The following is a 27523-nucleotide window of genomic DNA, read 5'->3' as shown; positions in this document are numbered from 1 at the left end:
AGACCAAGCTGTATTAATTCTGGAGAGTTTTATCTTATGCACAATCACGATCTTAATGCATGCTCAGTAGAATTTCAGTGTAAACTGTAACTTGCACTGCTTTCAATGCAGCTCACTTCCAAGTTCACAGATCTGTAGATAGTCTCCAAGGAAAATCTCTTGGATAGGGTGACCAGCTACAATGGAGGACAGAGTGCCTATACCAGTGATTTTTAACCTTTTCCATCTTATGGCACACTGACAGCACTAAAATTGCCAAGGCACACCATTAGGTTTTGGACCATTGACAAGGTACACTATGCTGCCACTGGGGGCTCACACTTCCTATTGGCCCAAGTATTAAATGACCTCCCCCGAAATTCCAGTGGCACACCTGTGGACCACTCACAGCACACCAATATGCCATGGCACAGTGGTTGAAAATGAGGGAATTTGGGCAGGTGCATGCTTGACATGGAAGGGTTGAAAAAGCTACATCTGCCCAAATTCTATACAGTGCTTAAAGATATAGTCACCAGGGTCTCTGAGTGGAATTTTATTAGCGGGTACAAAGTGTCTTTTGGGCCCCTTTGCAAAGGGGGAGGGGTGAAACAGAGCGGGGGAGGGTAGTGATGGGCAAGCAGAACAGGGGCAGGGAGGGCTGAAGCAAGGTGAGGGAGGGTAGAGGTAGCTGGAAAAGTCTTTGGAGCCCAGGTCTACCCACCTGTGTGGTATCAGTAGTGTCCCCAGCATCCCCAGTCATAATAGTGTCCCCAACAGACAGGGAAATGTCAGATCCCAGGAAATTTCTGGGTCCTCTCCTTTGGCTCCTGGGACCCCTTTTGACCCTGGGCCCAGGTACAAATTACCCCCTTGACCTCCCTCTCCTAGGCCCTGATAGGCACTCTGTCTTCCATTGCATCTGGCCACCCTGCTCTTGGACTGGAAGCTGCACCTTGCAACGCCCCATCTGAAATCAACAGTGCAACCCTATGCATGCTTACTCAGAAGTAAGTTCCACTGTGCCCAATGGGGCTTACTCCCAGGTAAATGTGCACAGATGCGTGGGGAAGTTTTGTGGCTTGCAGGGGCATTTCAGCAGCAGCCCTTGGCCAGTCCTGCTGCTCCTTCTGCCAACAGATGCTACTCCTAGGCGGGCTGCAACAGCTGCACAAGGAGGGGGGGAGACCCCAACAGCAGCAGCCTTGCTTCTCCCAGCCCTGCTGCCTATCATGGGTTTAGGAGGGTGTAGCCGCGGCAGGTCACCAACTGGAGAGCGTCTGCTTTCATTGGCGGCGGGCTGCAGCTGCAAGCTGTGGTTGGTTGCCGCGAGCGCCACTCCCCTTGCCTGCCTCCTTGCGTGCTCTGCAGGCGAAGGGAGAGAGGAGCGGAGAGGTGGCGTCTAACTGGAGGTCGCAGAGTGGAGGCGGGGAAGCAGCATGGCAGCAGCTTTGGTGATCAGAGGCGCCGTCAGTTGGTTGCACAGGCAAAGGAGTGTGAGCGCCAGCAGCATTGCAATGGGTAAGGAGCCCCGGGCTTGCTGAACTTTGCTGGGGCAGCTAAGTGGCTGGCCAGATCCTTGCAAGATGGTTTGCAAACAGGCCTCCTGTGAGCATTCCAGGAGGGCAACCCCTGCTGCTGTCTCCCCTCTTTGCCTTGTCACCTCCCCAAACCTCTGACTTCCAGGCGTGACAGTCACTTGCCCAAACTTGTGAGCCCCTGAAGATCTTGACCCCACCTGGCCAGGCAGGTGATGGATGAGCGAGTGCTTGCAATGCATGTGCAAAAATCTGCAACCCTGCCACTCCCAAGTGTGTTTCAGGGGTGTGCTTCTCCCTGTTTGGCTATTTCCAGAAAAAAATTCCTCACTTGAAGTATGCGCCAAGCGCATGGAAATAGCATTGATCCCTGGCTTCTTAGAAGGAAAGGAATTCAGCGTGTGTTTTATGCCTTTACAAGTATTGTACATTGCTATTAAAAACCACACACGTTGTAAAATTATATTGGGCTAATATCTGAATGTATGTCAGTCTAAGAGAAGCTTAGTGTAATAAATACTTTTAACGTGTTTACTTAAAATAACACAGGCGGTGTTAAAACAGGCCACAAAAGTTTATGTGACGCTAGCGACCGAAAGGATCAAGTTAACTGTACCCATGATCTATGCTCATATTAACTTTTCCCATAGTACTGATGATTTCTCTACCCTAAAACTAGCTATTCTGTTTTATGCACTGCTGTGATCCTATATATTTTTATAATGTACAAAATTTTACAGGTGTGACTAGCCTCTTTGCACCATGTATGCAATCTATACGTGTGACGTTTAGCATAGCCTTGTGGATTTTTGGAATAAATTTGAGTGTTTCAATCCTATCCATGCTTACATGGATGTAAGATTTATCTCAGTGGGGCTTACTTCTGAGTAGATATGCCTACGGGTTCATTGTAGTTCTAGTCTCTCATTTTTAAAAGGATGGTGGCAGTTCAGAGCTCCTTCTTGAATCTTTCTTTGTGTGTGTTACTAGAAATATCAAAAACAAACATAATCACTATAGAATAAAGTATTTACCACTCACTAATTGGTCTATAGACAATTCCCATTTCCTTTCTGTTAAGGAGTTCTGTGAACTCAAATGCTTGCATACAGCTTGCATACTCAAGCTGGCCCTGTATGAATCAACTTATTTCATTAAAAAATAAACATGGTACTAACATTCAGCATTGAATAATAGCGTATTAATATTTAACCTCCAAGGCTGCAGTCTTATGTACACTTACCTGGAACCACGCTCCAATGAACACAAAGGGATTTGCTTCTGTGCTCTTAGTGACTTACGGCTCAATCCTATCCTGGATCTTTGTTCGCGGAGCACATGTACTGTTACAAAAGTGCCATAAAGTGCTTCTTTACATAAAACACTTCTAATAGATGCATTGGTGGGAAGGCTGGAGTCTCCCCATTGGCACTGTAGGCTGCAGAGATACTACGGTACCAGGTAAGTCCAGCTCAGGGTGGAACAGGATGGGAAAGGGTGTCAGGGGGTGGGCAGATTGTGCCCTGAGGGGGGGTGTGGGATCGGCTGTGCCAGTGCATGCAGTATCCTACCCCCTTTTCCAGGCCTGATCCAACGACTCAACTCGGACTTGTACCAGTGATACCACTAGCACAGTTCTGAGTTGGCCAATTGCAGTTGTTGGGGCTTACCCTGAAGCAAGGGAACAAATATTCCCTTAGCGTGAGGGGAGCTCTAGCAGCCAAAGTCCTTTCCCTCACCACCACGCCCCTAGGTGGTGACCATTCAGTGTGGCCCATTCTGGTGCTGCTGCATCACTGTGTGGAACTTAATTAGGATTGGGCTGTTAGATCCTTTCGGAATCTGTAAATAGAGCAGAATTTGTCTATATATGAATGAATTTCAGTCAAGCAATTATATTAATAAAACTTTTGTAGAATAATGAAAAACTTTTGGTAACATTTGGGAAAACTTGGTAACTTTTGGGAAGCTAGAAGTAGACAAAGGTGAAAATGAAAGGGGGGTTGTAGGGTGTTATCAGTCCAGGTGCCAGTTGTCATGGTGGTTCTTGGGTGGAGGCTTGAATGGGTGTGAGTAGATGTAGCACCAGCAGATGAATACTCCACAGACAGAGAGCAAGGCAGAATAGAGGGCAAAAAATGGATGTGAAACAGAGAACACAAAGTCTCTAAAGCAGTGGTTTCTAACCTGGGGGTTGTGGTCCCTGCAAGTACAGTGTTCAAATAATCTTTTCTCCTTAAAGGGGGGGCTTCTCGGCAGAGACATGTAGATGATGACACCTGTCACTTCCAGGTTCTTGCCGCTATTGCTGACTACAGGGAGGTAAGAAAGGAGTTTTTACAGAGCTTCTTACTTACCTGGTATTACTTCTTACTTCTTTGCTTCTTATTTCATAAGAACATAAGAACAGCCCCACTGGATCGGGCCATAGGCCCATCTAGTCCAGCTTCCTGTATCTCTCAGTGGCCCACCAAATGCCCCAGGGAGCACACCAGATAACAAGAGACCTCATTCTGGCACCCTCCCTTGCATCTGGTATGCTGACATAGTCCATTTCTAAAATCAGGAGGTTGTACATGCACATCATGGCTTTTAACCCGTAATGTATTTTTCTTCCAGAAACTTGTCCAATCCCCTTTTAAAGGCATCCAGGCCAGATGCCATCACCACATCCTTTGGCAAGGAGTTCCACAGCCCAACCACACGCTGAGTAAAGAAATATTTTCTCTTGTCTGTTCTAACTCTCCCAACACTCAATTTTAGTGGATGTCCCCTGGTTCTGGTGTTACGTGAGAGTGTAAAGAGCATCCCTCTATCCACCCTGTCCATCCCTTGCATAATTTTGTATGTCTCAGTCATGTCCCCCTTGAGGCGCCTCTTTTCTAGGCTGAAGAGGCCCAAATGCCTTAGCCTTTCCTCATAAGGAAGGTGCCCCAGCCCCGTAATCAGTCACTCTCTTTTGCACCTTTTCCATTTCCACTATGTGTTTTTTGAGATGCGGCGACCAGAACCGGACACAATACTCCAGGTGTGGCCTTACCATCGATTTGTACAACGGCATTATAATATTAGCCGTTTTGTTCTCAATACCTTTTCTAATGATCCCAAGCATAGAATTGGCCTTCTTTATTGCTGCCGCACATTGACACTTTCATCGACCTGTCCACCACCACCCCAAGATCTCTCTCCTGATCTGTCACAGACAGCTCAGAACCCATCAGCCTATATCTAAAGTTTTGATTTTTTGCCCCAATGTGCATGACCTTACACTTACTGACGTTGAAGCGAATCTGCCATTTTGCTGCCCATTCTGCCAGTCTGGAGAGATCCTTCTGGAGCTCCTCACAATCCCTTCTGGTCTTCACCACTCGGAAAAGTTTGGTGTCGTCTGCAAACTTAGCCACCTCACTGCTCACCCCTGTCTCCAGGTCATTTATGAAGAGGTTGAAAAGCACCGGTCCCAGGACAGATCCTTGGGGCACACCGCTTTTCACTTCTCTCCACTGTGAAAATTGCCCATTGACACCCACTCTCTGTTTCCTGGTCTTCAACCAGTTCTCAATCCGTGAGAGGACCTGTCCTCTAATTCCCTGACTGTGGAGTTTTTTTAGTAGCCTTTGTTGAGGGACCGTGTCGAATGCCTTCTAAAAGTCCAGATATAAAATGTCTACGGGTTCTCCCGCATCCACATGCCTGTTGACCTTTTCAAATAATTCTATAAGGTTTGTGAGGCAAGACTTACTCTTACAGAAACCATGCTTCTGTACCCATTTCTTTTGGGTATTTGTCAGTGGTGGCAGCGGCAAGAACTCAGAAGTGATTAGTGCAGTTGACCATGCTTCACCATCACGTCCCAACCCTGTCTTAGAGAAATATATGATTGGGAACCACTTCTCTAAAGCCATTAGTTTTTTTTTATTTATAGATCTCTGCCCTAGAATATTATAGTAATCAGGAGGTCCTGATTACTTTGCCTACATTTTGGAGGCATGAAAACAACAATTACATTTAAGGAGTAAACGGGTCTCCATTCAGATTTGGATCATAAGGCTCCGGGGATCAGTTATGAGGGGAAGTTCATGATTCAATAGAAAATGTGGCTGTCCTGGCCTGTGAATCTGTGTCCTTTTGCCATCAGTCCGGTATAGTAGGCACGTTACTGAGCTCACCCTTTGGTCTCCAGGCAGAAAGCCTAGCACTAAGTACATGTGTTTCCTGTATGTCTAAAATATTGAGCATGAGGCAGAGGAGGTGGCAGGTCTCTCCTTCTTCATCTTCCAAGGAGAGCACAAGAAGAGGACGGGGCTGTTTGGGGGCAGGCCTTGGGAAATGACAGGTGGATTTAGGGTGTAACATTACACCCTTACGGTTTGGCATCTCCTTCAGGCCGCTGCTTGAAGCAAGCACTTCAGTCTTCATGGGTTGGCATCTCCTGGAATATTTCTTCATCAAGGCTGAGTTGTATGTGTGGAATTTTCGTATGGTTTTGTGTTGCCTAGTTTTTCAGTAATACTAACCTATTAAAATTTCCTTGTAATCTTACATTAGAGTAAGTTTAAATACTTTGTCTATGAAGCTGAACTCTCCTTTTTGTGTTGGTTGGACATTATATAAGCAGCTAATAGGATTCAGCCCTGTGAACTCTTCAACTCATGAGCTCATTCATATTCAGAGACAATATCTATTGTAGAGGCAAGTTACAGAAAAAAATTCTCCACTGTTTTGTAGAGTGATAAAATTGCTTTGAAATCTTTGAGACCCCACAGTATATTTTATAAGAACTTTATTTCTTCTGTACAGCAGCTATGGAATTGTCCACTTTGAAGGATTTGCTTATGTAATTGAATTTTATAGGTGGGTTCTTGGAATCAATAAAATGTGTTATTGGAGTTCCTTTAGTGAAGGACTGCCTTGCTATGAACATTTACTCAGAAGTAGGACTCTTTGTAGTCATTGGGGCTTACTCCCAGGTAAGTGTGTTTTGGATTGCCCATGCTGATGTAGGTGGGAGTGAGTTCCATTCAACCCCCTTTGGCTTACTTTTGAGTTGATGTGCATTGATTTGCATTCTTAGAGATCTGATGTAGCATAATGGCTAAGGGGATGTGCTATGATTCAGGACTTCCCAATTCAAATCTTATCATTGTCATTAACTCACTAGATAGCCTTAGGCAAGCCACTCCCTCGCAGTCCCAGAGCCCAATCCTATCCAACTTTCCAGTGCTGATGCAGCTGCAGTACAGCCCCCAAGGTGAGGGAACCAGCATTCCCTCCACCACCTGCCCCCACCACCACAGGATGCAGTATATGTCCTGTTGCATGGCTGCGTCAGCACTAGAAAGTTGGATAGGATTGGGCCATTCATTCCTCCACTTGTGAAATGAGTCTAATATTACTAACTTACCTTATAGGATTGTTATAAGCATTACAAAGAGATAATGCAGTGCTCTGCTCAAAAGCCATTAACAACTCCTTTATTGGCTCACTCACAGGCCATCTGCTGGACAGGTAGACACGGAGGCCACAGTCATTATAAGCTCTTGAGCCCTTTTACTGGGATTGATTCTGTCCAGATTGATCAGTTCAGTTACACGTCTTTGCAGTGTCAGTCTCTTAACCATTTTATTTAGAACATCCAGATGCAAATGGGATTGTTGAACTTCCTTTTTATTGTGACTGGAAATGATGTTTAAGCTCAGCAAAGTGAAAATAATGCGAGCACATTGACAAGACCTCGAAATCCCTTGCTGGGACTCCTGCAAACTTTATATGCACAGGTAGAATGTGAACTCTCTTCAGATAGAGACAAATTTTATTCTTTTCTGTGTAAATTGTTATTTTTTTTGGTTGAAAAATGATATGTAAGGAGTCTCAATAAAAATACTTATATTTATTCAAGAGAGGATATTGATCTCTTAGATATGCTATAGGGCTACCTCACTTGGTTGTTTTATTCACTTGAGTGTGCATTAGTGAATTTAACTTTAAAAGTAAGCACATTTTTCAAAGGTGTGTACTGTAGGCAGGCTATTTTCCAGATGGTTTTGTGCTGTGTATCTTATCAGTGTTCTCACACATTTAGCACCAGGACCCACTTTTTAGAATGAGACTCTGTCAGAACCCACTGGAAGTGATGTCATGACCAGAAGTGACATCATCAAGCAGGAAAATTGTTAACAATTCTAGGCTGCAATCCTTCCCGCACTTACCCAGGACTAAGTTACATTTACTATCTTTGTTGAAAGAATATATATCCTTGTTGTTGGCAACCTTCAGTCTCGAAAGACTATGGTATCGCGCACTGAATGGTGGTTCTGGAACAGCATCTAGTGTGGCTGAAAAGGCCGATTCGGGAGTGAAGAATATATATAGTAGCTTGTTAAAAGTACAGGTCTGTAACATTTCCCCAAATGCAGTCACATACCATGGTAGCATCAAGTCTAATATATTAAAAATAAACTATTGAAATGAATGGGGACCCACCTGAAATTGGATAGCGACCCACCCAGTGGGTGTCGACCCACAGTTTGAGAAACACTGTCTTATATCATCAAGGTGTACAGCATATCATGCTGCTGTGTGGTGGTGGCTTGAATTGAAGGCTGTTCCTTATGACAGATAATTTGTGTTGTCTGAAAAGAGCATAAAATAACATAAAAGAGCTCCACTGGATCAAGCCAAAGGCCCATCTAGTCACCTTCCTTTATCTCACAGTAGCCCACCAAATGCCTTTGGGAGCAACAAGACAACTCTGCTGTGAGTGCGCAGCAGGGAGAGAAGTGGGGTGGAAATGTTGCAAATAAACTCTCTTGTACCTGGCATTCTGAGATAGCCTACTTCTAAAACCAGGACATTGCATGTACCCATCATGGTTTGTAACCTGTAATGGAGTTTTCTTCTGGAAATCTGTCAAATCCCCTTTTAAAGGCATCTAGGCTAGCCACCGTCACCACATCCTGCTGCAACGAGTTCCAAAGACTAATAACATGCTGAGTAAAAAATATTTTCTTCTGTCTGTTCTAACTCTTGTGACACTCCATTTTAGTGGATGTCCACTGGTTCTGGTGTTGTGTGAGAGGGAAAAGAACACCTTTCTATCTACTCTATCCCTAGGGTTGTATCTACAAAGTGGGACAGATTGCCTATACCAGGGGTCGGCAACCTTAAACATTCAAGGAGCCATTTGGACCCATTTTCCAGAGAAAAGAAAACCTTGGAAGCCACAAAACCCTTTTGACATCTAAAATGAAGATAACACTACATATATAGTTTTTTTTACCTTTATGCTATGTATAAAAAAAACTATAGTGTGTTGCATTTTTTTAATCCCACCAGATACCCCTCAAGCACCACTGGTGGTACCACTGGGTATACTGGTGGAGAAATCCAGGAAGGCTGCATGTGCTGATCACGACTTGGTGCCTCAGAAAGCACAGCCTTTGGGCCACCCAGGCACACAGACACCCCTGCCAAGGACACTCACATGCAGTGGCGTAGCTGGAGGAGGGCGCAGCACTCAGCCTGGAGGGGAGGTGGGCGAGCTGTTGCAGGCAGACCTCGAAAGTCCCTTCGAGGATCCCGCCCGAAGCGGCTTGAGCGCTCAGCGGGTGCGGGCTGGAAGGAGAGGAGAGGCTCTTTTTGCCCTCGTCCCCGCAGCTCTCTGCCTCTCTCCTGCTGCCTCTGGCTGCAACCCGGGTGGGGCAGCATCCCTTGGCCAGTGAAGGGGGCAGCTCTGCTGGACGCGCATCTCTGGTCTGCAGCCCGGTGGAGCGGAGGATGGGGTCCTGGAGGGAGTCCTGCCGCTGCCCCTCTGCTCCTGGCGCTCCTCGCACTGCCTGGCGCTGCCCCCGTCACAGGTGATGTAAGTTCCATTGATTACAATGGGACTTACTTCTGAGTAGACAGGCATGGGACTGGGCTCTCACAGCCCAATCCTATACCCACTTTCCTGGGAGTAAGCCCCACTGACTCCAATGGAACTTACTTCTGTGTAGACAGGCATGGGGCTGGGCGCTTGGTTGCTGGCAAACCCGCCAGCAGAGGACAGCGACATCGCAGCCCCCCCCCCCGCAGAAGAGGCTCCCCTGCCCCCGCACCCTTGCGTGTGCGGGGGGGGATAATCTGAGGAAGGACCCACAGGGCCCGCCCAAGCCCCCCCCTTTAGGCTGCCCCACACAGCTCCAACCTGCTGCCCCCCCCAACCCTCCGCCACAGCGATCCGCCTGAGGAGGAGAGGCTGGCCGCAATCCAGGCTGCTGGGGTTGCAATCCTATCTGCATTTTCCTGGGAGTAAGTTCCATTGATTACAATGGGACTTACTTCTGAGTAGACAGGCACGGGACTGGGAGTCAGAAGTATGTCCCATTGTAATCAATGGAACTTACTCCCAGAAAAATGCAGATAGAATTGCAACCCCAGCAGCCTGGATCGCAGCTAGCCTCTCCGCCTCAGGCTGTGATCCTGCACACTTTCCTGGGAGTAGGCCCTTTGGAACACAGTGGGACTTCCTTCTGAGTAGACCAGCACAGGCTGGTGTCCTCCTTCTCCTGAGAGAGGAGTTCCGCTGGGCTGGGCAAGTCCTCGAGGCTCCGTGGCAATCAGCGAAGGGAGGGGGGCTGCCATGGCTGGGGCGGAGAGTGATGAGCCACCCTCCAGCTGGGCTCTCCGCCTGTCCCTCCCCACCTGCAGTCTCTTCCGTTGGGAGGCGCCTTCTCCTTCGCTGCACGGGCTCTCCGCCTCCACCAAATGGCCGAGCTCCAGGAACAGCGAGTGCCGCCACTTTCACCCGGACTCTAGAGCCGCAGCAGATGGCTGAAAGAGCCGCTTGCGGCTCTAGAGCCACAGGTTGCTGACCCCAGGCCTATACCTTTAACAATAGTATAGAAGCCTATTCTATATAATGATTAAAGGTATAGGCACTCTGTCGCACTTTGTATCGTAGTGCTATCTATCAGTCTTCTGCATAATCTATCCACCCCCTGCCTGTTAAACAGATGTTTATTCTATCCCAACTCTTATGAGATTGCCTGGCTTTAGGCCACTTAGCCCTTTCAATTCCTTTCAAGGGCTTTTTGATTTTGTCTGAGATGCCAGCTATTACATTGTACTGGCTATCAGTTACATACAACTATGTTTGTTCACCATCCCCCCCCCCCCCAATTCCTTCCCTGCTCCTGTTTTGCCTTCTTCACTGTTGGGAAGAACTTAGAATCAATCTCTGATTTTAGGAGCACTGATCTTATCTTTTTCTTTTTTCTCAGCTACTCTACTGAGTAGATGTTAATGGTGCTATATGAATCACATAGGCTTTGTATACTTGTCTATTTATGAGTAGATCCTTTGAGATAATTACATGCAGTCATAGTGTAGTATTTGATTAAAAGAGCTTGGTTTCAGCAGTCTGAAAATTGTTGCAGGCAGATGTTGGTGTTAAGACTCTGATCTATGGCCTGATACCGGATGTTGGTGTTTTAGTCATGGTCTCAGCCTTATTATATGGATATCCGCCTTTGACTTGTGTTCAGCTAAGAGAGAGCTTAACATCAGAAAGTCTTTAATAAATCAAGTACTGCTGCTCCTAAGGTTACTTTGCAAGGCAGTGCTTTGTTGCTTTTAAACTTAGAAAGAATTCTGTTTCTTTAAATCAGGGCTGTCCAAACCTTTTGGCAGGAGGGCCACATCATCTCTCTGACCCTGGCCGGAAAGAAAATAATTAATTTACATTTCAAATTTGAATAAATTTACATAAATGAATATATTACAGATGGAACTTGTATGAATGAATGATGGTCTTGCAATAGCTCAAGGCCTATAAAAGGCTTAAATTCTTTAAGAGCTTAAATTCTTTCTGCAAGGTACAACTCTGGAGCAAGTTGCCATACAATCTTATACATATTTATTTGAAAGTAAGACCCTTTGAGTTCAGTGTGGCTTGTTCCACATGAGTGCACATAGCCTTTTGTGTTCAGTGAAACATGAATATGGTTACAGCGCTATTTATTTGAGAAATTTATGTCCCGCCTTTCCCATGCTGAAGCAAAGGCTAGGATGACCAGATACAATGGAGGACAGAGTGCCTGTACCTTTAACCATTGTATAGAAGAGGGAATTTTGACAGGTGTAGCTTTTTCAACCCTTCCATATTGAGCTTCACCTGCCAAAATTCCCTGTTCTATACAGTAGTTAAAGGTATAGGCACTCCATCCTCCATTGTATCTGTTCACTCTGGCAAAGGCCCAAGGCAGCTGACAACCAGTGGAACATAGTGGAACTGGGGGTGGGAAAGAAAGTTAGCGGTGGGGAAAGGGAGAGGGAGGCAAGAGCAGGAACAGGATGGTTACTAGTGTCATTTGAGTTTGCCAGTGCCTTAACTGTGTTCCCTTTCCCTTACTCTCCTTGGTTTTGCACCAGCAAAATAACTGGTGCAGATCCAAGGAGATCCATTGGAGTAGCAGAGGTTTACCCCAGGATAAGGGAATGGAAGTTTACTTACTTTGAGATGAACTCTAGACTGCCCTGCCCACTGGATGTATGTATACTGCCCCATTGATGGGGGGAGGGGATTTAGTTAGGATTGGACTGCTGATCTTTCCTTGAAATAAAACCATAATCTGTATGGGACTATGCCATGCTATTTGAGGTTTTGCTATGCTACGTTATAGTTTCTTGTGCTGTTGACAGCTATTCTTGTCATTCTAGTGTCTTTCGTCATGCTAATGTGGATGAATTCTGCGAATTCCAGAGGATAGCTTTCACACTGACTAAAGAGATTAAATAGTCCTAGTGTGAAAGTCTCTCATATACCTCTTTTAAATGTATCCTTAGTTCATAAAGGCAAGTGGTCATTTGATAGTGGCTTGCGCTCATCTCAGCTTCTGGCGGACAGCTGTTTGTTCTTGAATTGCAGCAGCTAGTAACTGCCTGAATACAGGAAAGGGACAAACTATGCCTGGAATCTGAGTGATTTTTGTCACCAGTCCAGATTGTGGTTGAATTTGCTTCCCTTGCCTTGTAACTAGAGAACAACAAGTAACAAAATGGAACTGAAGAATGGCAAATCTACAAAACTTGTTCACTGTTGAGATTGAAACCAATTAAATACACACACACAAAAGGCTTTAAAAGCATTTTCATGTTCCGTTCAACAAGACCACTCTGGTTGGTTGGCAACTTTCAGTTTCGAAAGACTATGGAATAAGCCTACAGCACCCGGTATACCCAGGCGGTCTCCCATCCAAGTACTAACCAGCCCTGACCCTGCTTAGGTTCCAAGATCAGACGAGATCGAAGGATAGAAAATATATTTGTGTGATTATGTTTTCTGTAAAATTCCTCTCCAATGAAGGTACTATTTTTGTGTGGAAATATTGAATTTTGTCCTGGTAGCAGCTGCATTTTGGACACTGTGCTCTGAAACATGAAATAACTTGTTTCATACTATTAAAAATGTAAAGCACTAGTAAGTGTTATGCCATTGATATTTTGGAAAATATATACCAGTATGCATGGTCTGGGCAGTTGGGGCAGTCGGTTCTGACTGCTCCCTCAAGGATGCTGCAGACAGCAAGGCAACCGGAACAGAGGCGCCCATTGCTCAGGAGTGCAAAGAACCTCAGACGTGACCAGGGAGGGGGTTAAATCTCCCTGCTTCTTCCTCCTTCCTTCTCCACCCGGAGATCACAGGCAACCACCTTCATGGGGCAGATGCCTAACCTTTACTGAGCTCCTCACCAGTTGCACCTCTGGTCTCCACCCCACCCCTTCCTGCCCTTGCCCTGGTGTAGCTGCCCTCACAGGCCCAGATCCTGAAGGGATCCTCCTCACCCTGCTTGGTTGTCCTGTTACCAAAAGGGCTGTTTTGTTGAGGCGAATTAATATACTACCCTTTTTGGAAACTTCAGGATCGCAGGCTGGATAACAAGACAGCGTAATGCAAAGAAATTCCTTTATAGCTTGAAAAGAGACTGAGAGAAAGACAACTTTCAGTAAAAGATTATATTTTTATTACAAAGCGCACAGGTAAACATAATGCACATGGAAAATTGATAAGTATATGTTTCTAGTACTTGTGTCTAGTGTACCTAGCTTATGGTGGTTGCATGTGAGCAGTATTTGGTGCATCCGAGGAGATCAGGAAAAGGGAAATTTATAGGGGAGGATTTTAGGGGTCCCTGGTCTGCATAACCCAGTTGCTAACTAAAGATAGGGAAAGAAGGGAGGAATAGATGGGGAAGAAGGGAAAGAGTTTCAGAAACGCAGGATAGTTACCTGTCTTGAGGAGCAGATGGATGGGGGGCAGAAGTCCTGGAAGGAGGACCTCTGCCTTGGAAGGGCAGCCAGAGAGAGAGCTAGCATGTGCGAAGCTCTCTCTTAAAAGGGTTTTTGCTGACCTGAATGACCCGGATGTGGCCTAGAGCTGTCCTGGATGCGCATGCTCACTACACACAGTGGGACACGTGGAGCATGCAAGAAAAACAGGATGATCAAGGAGTCAGCTATCAGCAAAGGCTGGTCTCCTGGGGGGGGGGGGTAGCTGGCTGTTCAAATCTGCATATGGTGATTGAGTTAAAACAATGAGACATAGGCAAGATTCACAGTGATTGAGACAACAATTAACTCTTCCAGACTCCTTGACTGGGGGATGGGGATATGGTCACCATGAGCTTGACTTGACTTGAATGTCCTGTGTGTTGAGGTTTAATGGGTTTGCATAACAGTGATTGGATCAGGAGACCCTTTCTTAAAACAATACAATGCTTTAGACTTTGTTGCTAGAGTCTTTGTTGCTAAAGTCTTTGTTGCTGTGTACATGGAGAGGTAGAGGTTGTGTAAACTTGTGACTTTTACCAGGGTTTTGGAAATTGGGCCTGTTTGCTTGGCCTGTATGATACGTATTTTAGTCCATAATAACATAACCAGATATAAAAATCACAAAAGGAAAAAGGGGTTTTTCACGTAACAGTCATGCCAGCTCTGCAGGCAGGATGCTGAGGCTGCAGCTGTGCGGCAGCCTCCTTGGCCTATTATCTGATGGGATTGGGGACGTCTGTGACCCAGGAGCCTTCAGCTAGCCTAGGGGTGATTGCTGCATCAGGCACTGATCACATTAGCTGGCTGTGTTCGCCCCAGCAGCGACTGCGTTGATATTCCAGGAGGGATGCTGTGCTGGCAAAGATCACTAACTGTCAGGGGCTTCGTAGGACTGTCCGTGAAGGGTGAAGCTGAGGACCATCTTGGACAATATATTAAAATTAAAACTCTGTTGTACATTGGGTTTTAAGGCAATTTTGTGATATCAATATCACAATATCAAAAATCGTGATGGGGTCTTCTCAGCTGAATGTTGTGTTGTCTCAAAAGTGACTAGAATTTTGGTGGGTTTTTTTTTTTTATAAGGTACTTATTCTTATTGATGGGATCTGGTGTAGATGGACTGGAGGTATCAAGTAGTGGTCATTGGACTCCAGTGGTCTTAAGTGCAGCTAATTATCTGCTTGATTGCAATAAAAAGTTGCTATTTTCTTTTGATGATATGGTAAATGAGTAGAGAAAACCTTTACTGCCCTTGTCTGTCCATACCTAATCTGAACTGTAGATAAGGAGGAGATTTATGTGCAAGCCTATAGATGTCTACTCAGAAGTAAGCCCCATAGTGTTTCAAGGCACTTTCTCCCAGGTAAATGTGTATAGGCTTGCAGCCTCAGTTACATGTTTTAATTTAATGCTCCTGACTCATATGTATATGTTTAACCTTCTGAAAGTTCTACTTATGATGAGTTTTTCTGAGTTAAATTGTAGACTATGGTAATTTAGGTTTGGCATAGTAAAATGTTTCAGAGAAAATGCTGTAAAGATGAAAAAATTGGAACAAGAAAGATCTTTATGTTTTTGATGAAATAAAGACTTACAAAATATTTTAATACTAAAACTGTTGTATTGCATTTAGTGTCTTCTAGGGCAATGGCTTCCAAAACTCCTGTTGGATTCATTGGTTTGGGTAACATGGGAAATCCAATGGCAAAAAATCTTATAAAACATGGGTATCCTGTGATTGCATATGATGTCTTTCCAGAAGCTTGCAAAGAATTTCAGGACTTGGGGGCACAGGTATAGTAGCCTTATTTTTAATTTTAAAATACTGTGCAGTCAGTTCTCTTTATCCGCTAGGATTAGGTTCCTAGAAAACCTAGAGGGTACCAAATTAGCGGATACTGAATTGTTGAGCCTATGGGGAAAATGGGGCAAGGTTCCATGTGACTCCTTTGACCATACACTCTGAACTTTATGAACCTCAATCTTAACTTGAAGTATACGGGGCTGGGTGATAGTGAGGGCTTATCTACATCTTGAACACCTGATGCTTCCTATTTCATGCTGGATATCCCTGGATGCTTTGATGGTTGTGGTGATGGTGATGGCAATTTCTCCATGTTGGCTATCCCTTGACTTGTTGAAGGTTGGTGGCCTGACAACATGACCACAGAGACTAGCAGTGGGGAGGGGGTGGTTTCACCCTTCCTCCTCCTCCACCTCTCTTCCCTGGGCTTGCTCCAGCTCTAGAGCAGCCCTTGGGTAGCTTTCCAGAGACCTTTCACCATTGGCCTCTAATCATCAGAAGGGTTGTGAAGGTTCAGCTGGAGACCCTGAGATGATGGGGCAAGTCTGGAAGTGGACACAAATGTCTGACAATTCTCCACCAGCAAATAACAATACCCATTTGATGCAGCACCAGCACAGTGCTGGTGATAACAATTTGCTGTTCTTTTGTCTGAACTGATTGTTATTTCAAAGGGATCATTTCCAACAAGCAACCCTTTTTTTACCTTTTTGTTTTTCTTAATAGGTGACTGATTCCCCAGCAGATGTTGCAGAAAGAGCAGACAGGATTATTACAATGCTTCCATCTAATCCTAATGCAATAGAAGTTTACACAGGCTCCAGTGGAATTCTGAAGTAAGAATATCCAATGTGAACTGCTTTCAAGAAATTTAGTATCCTAGTGCAATTGTTACTTCCATTTTTTTGCTTGCCTGTTATTAAAATGTTGACAGACGTGTGTCCCCATTCAGTTAATCAATGTGTGCAAATATAAGAACATAAGAACATAAGAACAGCCCCACTGGATCAGGCCATAGGCCCATCTAGTCCAGCTTCCTGTATCTCACAGCGGCCCACCAAATGCCCCAGGGAGCACACCAGATAACAAGAGACCTCATCCTGGTGCTCTCCCCTACATCTGGCATTCTGACTTAACCCATTCCTAAAATCAGGAGGTTGCGCATACACATCATGGCTTGTACCCCATAATGGATTTTTCCTCCAGAAACTCGTCCAATCCCCTTTTAAAGGCGTCTAGGCTAGACGCCAGCACCACATCCTGTGGCAAGGAGTTCCACAGACCGACCACGCGCTGAGTAAAGAAATATTTTCTTTTGTCTGTCCTAACCCGCCCAACACTCAATTTTAGTGGATGTCCCCTGGTTCTGGTATTATGTGAGAGTGTAAAGAGCATCTCCCTATCCACTCTGTCCATCCCCTGCATAATTTTGTATGTCTCAATCATGTCCCCCCTCAAGCGTCTCTTTTCTAGGCTGAAGAGGCCCAAACGCCGTAGCCTTTCCTCATAAGGAAGGTGCCCCAGCCCCGTAATCATCTTAGTCGCTCTCTTTTGCACCTTTTCCATTTCCACTATGTCTTTTTTGAGATGCGGCGACCAGAACTGGACACAATACTCCAGGTGTGGCCTTACCATAGATTTGTACAACGGCATTATAATACTAACCGTTTTGTTCTCAATACCCTTCCTAATGATCCCAAGCATAGAATTGGCCTTCTTCACTGCTGCCGCACATTGGGTCGACACTTTCAGCGACCTGTCCACCACCACCCCAAGATCTCTCTCCTGATCTGTCACAGACAGCTCAGAACCCATCAGCCTATATGTGAAGTTTTGATTTTTTGCCCCAATGTGCATGACTTTACACTTACTGACATTGAAGCGCATCTGCCATTTTGCTGCCCATTCTGCCAGTCTGGAGAGATCCTTCTGGAGCTCCTCACAATCACTTCTGGTCTTTACCACTCGGAAAAGTTTGGTGTCATCTGCAAACTTAGCCACTTCACTGCTCAACCCTGTCTCCAGGTCATTTATGAAGAGGTTGAAAAGCACCGGTCCCAGGACAGATCCTTGGGGCACACCGCTTTTCACCTCTCTCCATTGTGAAAATTGCCCATTGACACCCACTCTCTGCTTCCTGGCCTCCAACCAGTTCTCAATCCAGGAGAGGACCTGTCCTCTAATTCCCTGACTGTGGAGTTTTTTCAGTAACCTTTGGTGAGGGACCGTGTCAAACGCCTTCTGAAAGTCCAGATATATAATGTCCACGGGTTCTCCCGCATCCACATGCCTGTTGACCTTTTCAAAGAATTCTATAAGGTTTGTGAGGCAAGACTTACCCTTACAGAAGCCATGCTGACTCTCCCTCAGCAAGGCCTGTTCGTCTATGTGTTTTGAGATCCTATCTTTGATGAGGCATTCCACCATCTTACCCGGTATAGATGTTAGGCTGACTGGCCTATAGTTTCCCGGGTCCCCCCTCTTTCCCTTTTTAAAAATAGGCGTGACATTTGCTATCCTCCAATCTTCTGGCACTGTGGCCGTTTTGAGGGACAAGTTGCATACCTTAGTCAAGAGATCTGCAACTTCATTCTTCAATTCCTTAATAACCCTTGGGTGTATGCCATCAGGGCCCGGTGACTTATTGATCTTTAATTTATCAATGAGGTCTGAAACATCTTCTCTTTTAACCTCTATCTGACTTAACTCCTCGGTCAGAAGGGGCCGTTCGGGCAGCGGTATCTGCCCGAGGTCTTCTGCCGTGAAGACAGATGCAAAGAACTCATTTAATTTCTCTGCCATCTCTAAGTCTCCTTTTATCTCCCCTTTCCCTCCCTCACCATCCAGAGGGCCAACCGCTTCTCTGGCGGGTTTCCTGCTTCTAACATATTTGAAGAAGCTTTTATTATTCCCCTTAATGTTGCTGGCCATGCGTTCCTCATAGTCTCGCTTGGCCTCCCCTATCACCTTCTTACATTTCTTTTGCCACAGTTTATGTTCCTTTTTATTCTCTTCATTAGGGCAAGACTTCCATTTACGGAAGGAAGCTTCCTTGCCCTTCACAGCCTCTCTAACTTGGCTGGTTAGCCATGCGGGCACTCTCCTGGATTTAGTGGAACCCTTCTTTCTTTGCGGTATACACCTCTGCTGGGCCTCTATTACTGTTGTTTTAAGCAGCCTCCATGCACTCTGGAGAGACTGGACTCTTTCTACCCTCCCTTTCAGCCTCCTTCTAACCAGCCTCCTCATTTGAGGGAAGTCCGCCCGTCGGAAGTCAAGGGTTTTTGTTAGAGATTTGCCTGGTATTCCTCCCCCAACGTGCACGTCAAAACGGATCGCAGCATGATCACTGTTCCCCAATGGCTCAGTAACGTTTACATCTCTAACCAGGTCCTGCGTACCGCACAAAATTAAATCCAGAGTCACCTGTCCTCTGGTGGGCTCCGTGACTAGCTGATCTAAGCCACAGTCATTTAGCACGTCAAGAAATCCGGTTTCCTTATCGTGACCAGAACACAAATTGACCCAGTCAATATGAGGATAATTGAAGTCCCCCATGATTACAACCCTGTCCTTCCTTGTCACCTCCCTGATCTGTTTCCTCATTTCAAGGTCCCCATCAGATTTCTGGTCTGGAGGACGATAGCACACCCCCAGTATTACATCGCTGCTCAAGCCTGGTAATTTAACCCACAGAGATTCTACGGTGGAGTCGGACCCACCTTCAATCTCTACTTTGCTGGATTCTATCCCTTCCTTAACATAAAGGGCCACCCCACCTCCAACACGCCCCTGCCTGTCCCTCCTGTAGAGTTTATAGCCCGGGATTGCAGTATCCCACTGATTCTCCGCATTCCACCAGGTTTCCGTTATGCCCACTATGTCAATATTTTCCCTTGTCACCAGACATTCTAGTTCTCCCACCTTTGCTCGTAGACTTCGGGCATTCGCATAAAAGCAATTATACACGGAGCAATTATACAAAGAGCAGCTAGCTGTGCATCTGGCAGCAAAATGCATGTAAGAATGCTTGTGTTTATTCCTTGTGGTAATCTGTGCTGAAATTAACAACTAATCACTGTTGGTGTGTGAATGTAGACATTTGGAGCAAACAAATTGGCTAGAAGTCTATTGTCCCAGGCTGCCCGCTAATGAGGCTGGATGAAGCATTCATCTTGAATGGCATTTTGTGCCACAAGCTGCCTCAGCCAATCTCTGGCCTGTCTGCACTCTTTACTGCCACTTCCTCTCTTGTCTCCTCTTCATGCCACTAAGCTAACTTTAAAAAGCTGGAAGAGGAAAGAAGGAAGCATGTGGGGAGAATGAGTGATGGTCAGACCAGTTTTGAGGAGACATTCCTGACACTAATGCATTTTAGGCGCAATCCTAACCAACTTTCCAGCACTGACTTAGCCACAATGCAGCCCCAAGGTAAGGTAACAAACATGCCCTTACTCTGAGGAGACCCCCTTGATTGTCTCCCCACTGCAGGTTGCAGTACATGTCACATTGGCACAGCTATGTCAGTGCTTAAAAGTTGGTTAGCATTGCGCCCTTTATCTCTATCTCTGTCTCCTCTTTGTGCTACTGAGAGGTGAGAGGTTCATGCATGCAGACATTCATGCATGCTCACCTCAGGCTTTGAGGGAAGGTGGACTGGCCCTGATGTCACCTCAGTCTCGTTTTTTTTGTGAAATAGAAGAGATGATTGCCAAGAAAATTAGAAATCCTTTGCAAAAATGTGTACAGTATTTAAGAACTCAAGGAAGGCAGTGTTGTTCCCATTTACTGTTCAGGAAGAACTGTATGCATGTAATCTTTGCATAAAAGTATCACAGACTGTAAATCTTATGTTTTTTTTTTGCCCCATTGTTAACATTTCCCCCCCTCTGTACCTGTGTGCATGTTTGTGTATACAGTTTTGTGTGTGTGTGTGTGTGTGTGTGTGTGTGTGTATTTTATATATAATATAATATGTGATTATATTTATATAAATTTATACTGTGTGTGTGTGTGTGTGTGTGTATATATATATATATATGTTTGTGTATACAGTAATAGATATAGATATAGATGTATAGATATTACTGTATACACAAACACACATATATGTGTGTGTATATATGGTAAAAAGATACATATGTACGTACGTACGTATGTATGTATGTACGTATGTATCTTTTTATCAACTCAAGATTGTCTCTTCATGCTTTTGACAGTGTAGACCAGTGATTTTCATCCTGTTTCATCTCATGACACATTGACAAGGTAGACCATCACTTGTTTGACAATTGGCAAGGCACACTGCACTGCCACTAAGGGGCTCGCATCCCCCCAATGGCCCTATTAATAAATGATCTTCCCACAAACTTTCACAGCACATCTACAGACTATTCATAGCACACTAATGTGCTGTGGCATACTGGTTGAAAATTGCTGTTGAAGGCTGTACAGAAAACTATTGGTCATCTGTCAATCTATAGGATGCCACTAGAATCTTTAGCCCTACCTTAGCATGTGTGATTGCTTCGTCTGTTTTTCACTTTCATAATTTTGCATGCTCCTATGCCATGGAGAACCACAGTAGAGTTCCTTTTATAGCGACTAAGAATTTGTGAAAGTTTGCATCCACATTGAGGATTTCAATCATGAGAACTGGAAGAACTTTGCTTATGTACAAAGTTCTTAATTTTACTGTGGACAGTTCTATGCTTGAGCAGTGGTGTTTTTATTATTGGAGGCTGGAAGTCAAACTCGTGCTAACTGGTTATGTATTGTACATGGCTATTAATCTATCAGTGTTGTTGGTCTTTTCTTTTTTTTCTCCAGGAAAGTGAAGAAAGGTTCTTTATTAATAGACTCCAGTACCATTGATCCTGCAGTTTCAAAAGAACTAGCAAAAGAAGCTGAAAAAATGGGAGCGGTTTTTATGGATGCCCCTGTTTCTGGTGGTGAGTCTTTCCCTGAACTTATTTGTTTTCTCTGATGGCTATGAGAGCCATTCTTCTATCAGTTTGCAAGTCTGAGTGACAGTCTGGCACTAAAGCTGATAGGTTTTTCAGATGCGTCCCTCTATAAAAATACTTAATTTTTTTGCAAGAATATTTAATTCTTCTCTCTAGGTTCCTATCTAGGACTGGTCTCGCAGGTCAGGCCTTGTTGTGTATAGGTTAATATAGAGTCCATTTTAAGTCTGTTTCCTTATTTTTACTTTATCTGTGAGTTTTATATCATTCAGTGCATAATTTCATGCAGAATGTCATGAAACAAACTACATTGAGATATCTCTATTCTATCAAAAGTTATAGCCAAAAATCAGCAGGGCTGGGGCAATGGTGCATCACCAGGCCCACCACTCCAGGACATTGCCCCACACACTGTAAGGGAGGAGGTCCATCATAGGGGTGACATGCTCACCTCCCACACTGGGTGACGCAATCCCTAGTGACGCCAATGATTGTAACAGCTGATCTCAGGCCATGTCAAACTGCTTTTGTTAAGTCCTTCACTCTGTAGCTCAATTTGCCTTGTGGCTTGAGGTCTTTAAAACAAGTATAAAACCTCATTAGATGCATGGAAGTAGTTTCACAGTACTTCAACTCATTGCTCCCATGTTTGTTTTTCCTCCGGCAAATTTTATTAAGTAGGTGTTTTTTCCCAAGCTCAGAGTAATTAAAATTACCAGCAAAGTACACTCCATTTGTAATACCTCAAATGTGAGTTTCCATTTTGGTTTGTGTTTATAACTTTATTTTTGCAATGTTTTTGCAACTTCATTTTGCAATGCCCTCTATGATGACTTTTGTATAGGCAGCAGACTTCTGCAGGGCAATGCAGTTTCAAAGTTCTCCATGTTATCTGGATATGCTTCCCCTCCCATTGCATCTCGCCTGTGCTAAGGGGAAACTGGAATATGTTAAGTCCTTTATTGATGCTATCATGACAAGTGTAAACTGAGAATGAAGAAAGTGACTCCTGTACGGATTGCTGGCATAAGTGCCCCTTTGTACACACCGTGTCACTAATGTGGCATTTGCAACAGTTGCTAGTGTCAAATTAAAGTATCCTTTATGGAATAGAGAGGGAAAGAGCATGTGCATCTGTGTGCATTTTTTGTTTTCTCTTAATGGCAAAATTGACATAAGCTGAATTGAGCCATTTTTTACTAACTTGTGTAAATGATTCCTGGAAGAGTGAAACAGTAGGCAGTGGAGCTTGTTAAATGCTTTTTATTTTAGCTTTTTTAAACTTAATCCAACCCTCCCCCCTTAGACTTCATTTCAGAGCCAGCATTGAGTCTGTACCATGCTTGTCTTTAAACAGACAAACATGCACTTTTGCTCTTTCAATGTAACTGCACCAGACCCCTACTGTTTCCACCAGCTCTGTGTCTAATTTATGATGTGACCACAAAAACTAAAATTATTTATATGTTGGCACAAAACTGCACCACTGTAGTTAAGGGTCTGATGGCATTTCCATTATAAATCCTCCCTTGGAGAAGTTTATAACTTGGCATTTTTACATTGCTTCAGGCTCAAACATGCTGTTTCTCTCCAAGCACAAATTCTTTTTGCAAAATTTCATTTAAATAAGCTTGGTCACTTTATTTATGTTTGGGAGCTACTATTGCAAGCTAGAGTTTGAGGCATGGTATTTAATTTGGGTTCCTTCAATTTGGTCAAACTGTGGTAAAATAAAATAGTAGGGGCTTTTAATGAACTTTCCAGCACTCCATTCTCTCCTTTTCCCCTCCCTATCCCATTTGCTAAATGGCACAAGTACATGTGTAATGATCCTTTGTGTGAGAATTTTTATTGGCAAAAGGACGGACATGCCTGAGATTTTTTTTTTTGTTCCCTTGGGAAATCTTAAGATAGCAGTGCAAGTTGGATAGGGTAAATACTTTAAAAAATATTCACCCACTTGTGTTGGCAGTGTTGGCATCCTTTAGTCTCGGAAGACTATGGTATCGTGCTCTGAATGGTGGTTCTGGAACAGTGTGTCCTCTCTAGTCCGCGAAGCCTGGGTAAAGTAGATATGGAGGATAGACTATTTCCCATGCAGCAAATCTCCCCCTCCACGGCGCTGAAATGGTCCAGTGGAAAGGCCGAAGCCAATACAGTTGGTTCCAGCGGCGTCGCAGAAGTTGCCAGAACGTGACTGTGTTCAGCATGAACTGCCTCAGGAACTCCAGCTCTGGATTTTGCCTCGAGGTTGACTCCTGAAGCCTTTTCCATAACTGAATGTAGCCACAAGGCAGTGGAGGTTTGGGATCAGAGTTTTCCTTCTCACAGATGAGCTGCCTTCTCAGGCTAATGAGTCCCATCTACCCAGTGGCTATTTAGTCGCCTCTTACGACAAGTGCAGCCAAACTGAGGGCCTATTCTTATCCCCCAGCCCCCAGGGGAAATTCACCCACTTGAAACATTTCCCACAAGTGGGAAATTCACCCACTTGAAACATTGCAATCCTGTACACTCTTCCTTGGGAGTAAGTACAGTGATCCAGTTGGATTAAAGGGACATGCATTGGATTGTGCAGTTAAGAACCCATGTTTATCAGAGTAAGGGTGCAATCCTAACCCCTTATGTCAGTGCTTTCTAGCAATGTTAGTTACTTTATTAGTTAGTTATTAGTAATGCAGCTCTGAGGTAAGGGAACAAACATTCCTTTACTTTAAGGAGGCCTCCGTGAGTGACACCCAACTGCAGGATGCAGCACATATCCCATTGGTACTGCTATGCCAGTGCTGGAAAGCACTGACATAAGGGGTTAGAACTGCGCCCTAAGTCAGTCAAAGTCTGTCTACCCATGCCAATCAACTATTAAGTCTAATTTTGATTTCTCAGTGTTTTCAGTGCCTGTCAGTTATCCTTTTCAAGATTTAATTTCTATAAGGCCACATTACAATGGTAGCTTCCTCCAGCAACTGGTATGGGAAAACATTGTTTGGTGAAGGCCCACAGCTCATTGGTCAAACATATGCCTTACACGCAGGTTCCCAAGTTCAGTCCCTTCTGTCACCAGATAGGGTCCAGAGATATACCCCTCTGGAGAGATGCTGCTAGTCTGTGTTGATAGGCCGGAGCTAAATAGACCAGTGGTCTGATACAGTACAAGTCAAGTTCCTGTGTCCTGTTTACGTCAAAGAAAGGATACTAACTTGGTTGGGATTATGGGTATGTTCGTGCTGCAGCTACTGATTGGACTGTGCCATCTATGTGGTTTCAGAAAGTCTAGTTGGACCAGGGGCAATTTGCATGGGTCTTTACAAATAATTGCTTTACAAATAATTGCTTTTGCCTGCAAAAGTCTCACTGGCAGTGTCATATTCCTCTTCTTCGCCTTCCCTATGTCCTTCTTTCCCTTGTGAAGTCTGGAGCAATATTTCTTTCCCCAAATGCAAGCTGCAAATGTGATATGAAAAGCTAGCCTGTGTGCAGAAGTTGTATCATGAGGGAGATATTATCGAGGGTGACCAGATACAGTGGAGGACACAGTGCCTATACCTTTAACCATGGTATAGAAGAGGAAATTTTGCCAGGTGCAGTTCAACATGGAAGGGTATAAAAATCTACACCTGCCAAAATTTCCTCTTCTATACCATGGTTAAAGGTATAGGCACTGTGTCCTCCATTGTATAGTGGACCCATGTTATCTTCAGGGGTTCTGGGAACAGAACCCCCTTGGATAAGGAATACTTACTCTGAAGCTGAGCTCTGGGTGGGTTTGGAGAGTCTTCTGAGGCCAGCATGTGACCGTCCACTGCCTCTGTGGGCCTCAGAATGGCCATTCAGGAAAAAAAAAAACAACTACTTCTGGTCTCCTGAGGGAAACCAGAAGTGATGCTTTTATGCCTTATAAGGCATTGTGAGGTCTGAGGAGGCCCCTCCCTGGGCCTCACAGTGCCTTATAAGACATAAAAATGTCGCTTTTGGTTTTATCGTAGAAATGGGAAGCTGCAGGTTTTTTGCTTAAACGGCCAGTTCGAAACCTACAGAGGCCATGGGCAGTCATGCACAGCCTCTGCGGGCCTCAGAAGGTTCTCTGGACTCAACTGGAGCACAGTCCCAGTTGGATTCAGAGACGGGGGGAGGGGCGTTTGTTATCCGCAGATGATTAAATCCGTGAATACTGAACCTGCAGATAGCGTAGGCCTGTTTTATCTGGTCACCCTGGATGTTATCCAGTGCCCAATGGTTATGCTACAATGGGCCTCTGTTTGAGAGCCATTATACAAGGTTACATCAGCAGTGGAAACATAGTTTCCTGCAATGGAATGTTTAAAAGTTTATTTCTGTACAGGAACTGGAAATCTCCCACAGGAAAATCTTGGCATCTTCACAGAAGTGTAGTTCCAAGAGGAAGCTGCAATAACTCAGCCTTTGTTGAACAGAAGTAGAGCCTAATAATAATAATAATAATTAATAATAAAATGGATAAAAATAGCAGATAATGCAGTTAAAACCGATAAAAATTCAGGTCCAATCCTATCCAACTTTTCAGCTCTGGTGCAACCACAATGCAGTCCTGAGGTAAAGGAACAAATGTTCCCATACCTTGAGGAGGTCTCTGTGATTGCCTCCCCACCACAGTACATTGTGCATGCCTCATTGGCACAGCTGCACTGACACTGGAAAATTGGATAGGATTGGGCCTAAGGCGGCAATCCTGTCCTCACTTTCCTGGGAGTAAGCCCCATTGACTATTAGGGAACTTCTGAGTAGACATGCATAGGATTGGGCTCTTAAGAGCCTGATCCTGTGGTCCATGCCGCACCTCTGCAGCACGGACCACAGTCGCAAACGTGCCGTAAGGCACATTTGCGGGGCTTACCACCGGGCTTCCTCAAGAGCTGGCTCAGCTCTGGCCGGTGCTGAGCCAGCGCACGGCGGACACCCAGGTTCCGCAACCCGGTGGTTTCCGTGACTGCCGGGCTATGGAATGGGAGATGGGTGTGTGGTCGGGGGCATGGGGGAGGCGTTCCGGGGAGGGCAAGGTGTGGCTGGGGGCGTGGGGGAGGCATGTCAGGGGTTGGGGAGAGGTGGGTCTGCAGAGCTGAGCTCTGCAGGATCCAGGGCGCTTGGGCAGGACTGCTCGCCCTACACGAGCACCTTCACTTTAGCGGCGACCAAATAATCACCGCTAAAGTGAGTAGTCCCATTGCGGGACTGCTTTCCTTACTCGGGGGAAGGGGACGAATGTCCCCTTCTCCCTAGGAGCCTCCTGCGGTAGCGCGGGAGGCGCTGGATCCGGCAGGAGCCCTCCGTGGAGCTGCTGGGTCCCGCAGCTCTGGGCAGCTCAGGATTGGGCTGTAAGTCTTCTATCCTATGCGTACTTTCCTGGGAGTAGGCATGATTAGGATTAAACTATAAGATTTTTTTAAAAATCTATATTCAGGTCATGCACACAAAAAATTAAGGTTTTTGTTTGTTTTCGAATAGTTAGGTAGCTGACTAGAAATCCATTAAACCAGTGGTTCTTAAACTTTGAGGGAGCTTTACTCCCTTAGTGAGTCTTTGTGGGGGAGGGGCTAGGCAGCAGCACAACCCCCAGGATCATGTCACTAAGGGGGGGGCAAAGGGGGGTGCTTTCATTTACTTTTAAGTAGGCAGGACTGCTGGAGGCTGCAGGAGGTGCAGGCAGCCCTGTGCAGCCCTCCCTGAGGCTTGGAATGTTCAGTAAAAGCAGGAGCAAAGCACCTTCTGCAAAACAGAAGTGCTTTGCCTCTGCTTTTACTGAACATTCCAAGTGAAAGCACTCCCTTGCCCCCATAGGGATCCTGGGGATTGCTTTCCTGCCTCTCCCCTTCCCCCTCCCCCCTTAAAGGGATGGGGGAGCCTTTACACAAACTGGTGAATCACGACCCATCAGTTTGAGAAGCACT

The 27523-nt window shown here is 45.2% G+C and overlaps 1 protein-coding gene across 1 annotated transcript in view; it reads left to right on the top strand.

Annotated features, from left to right (window-relative positions):
* Positions 1–1348: 1348 nt before the first annotated feature.
* HIBADH (3-hydroxyisobutyrate dehydrogenase) overlaps positions 1349–27523 on the top strand; it is a 91377-nt gene continuing 65202 nt past the window's right edge. Inside the window, exons 1-4 of the mRNA XM_066631281.1 lie at positions 1349–1500; positions 15463–15623; positions 16360–16469; positions 21463–21584. Of these exons, the coding sequence (XP_066487378.1) occupies positions 1419–1500; positions 15463–15623; positions 16360–16469; positions 21463–21584 (475 nt within the window). The 5' untranslated portion in view covers positions 1349–1418. The remainder of the gene's footprint in view (positions 1501–15462; positions 15624–16359; positions 16470–21462; positions 21585–27523) is intronic.

Source organism: Tiliqua scincoides, chromosome 5 (assembly GCF_035046505.1).
Source record: "Tiliqua scincoides isolate rTilSci1 chromosome 5, rTilSci1.hap2, whole genome shotgun sequence".
NCBI classification, from domain to species: domain Eukaryota; kingdom Metazoa; phylum Chordata; class Lepidosauria; order Squamata; family Scincidae; genus Tiliqua; species Tiliqua scincoides.
This window is presented reverse-complemented; position numbering and strand designations above follow the sequence as displayed.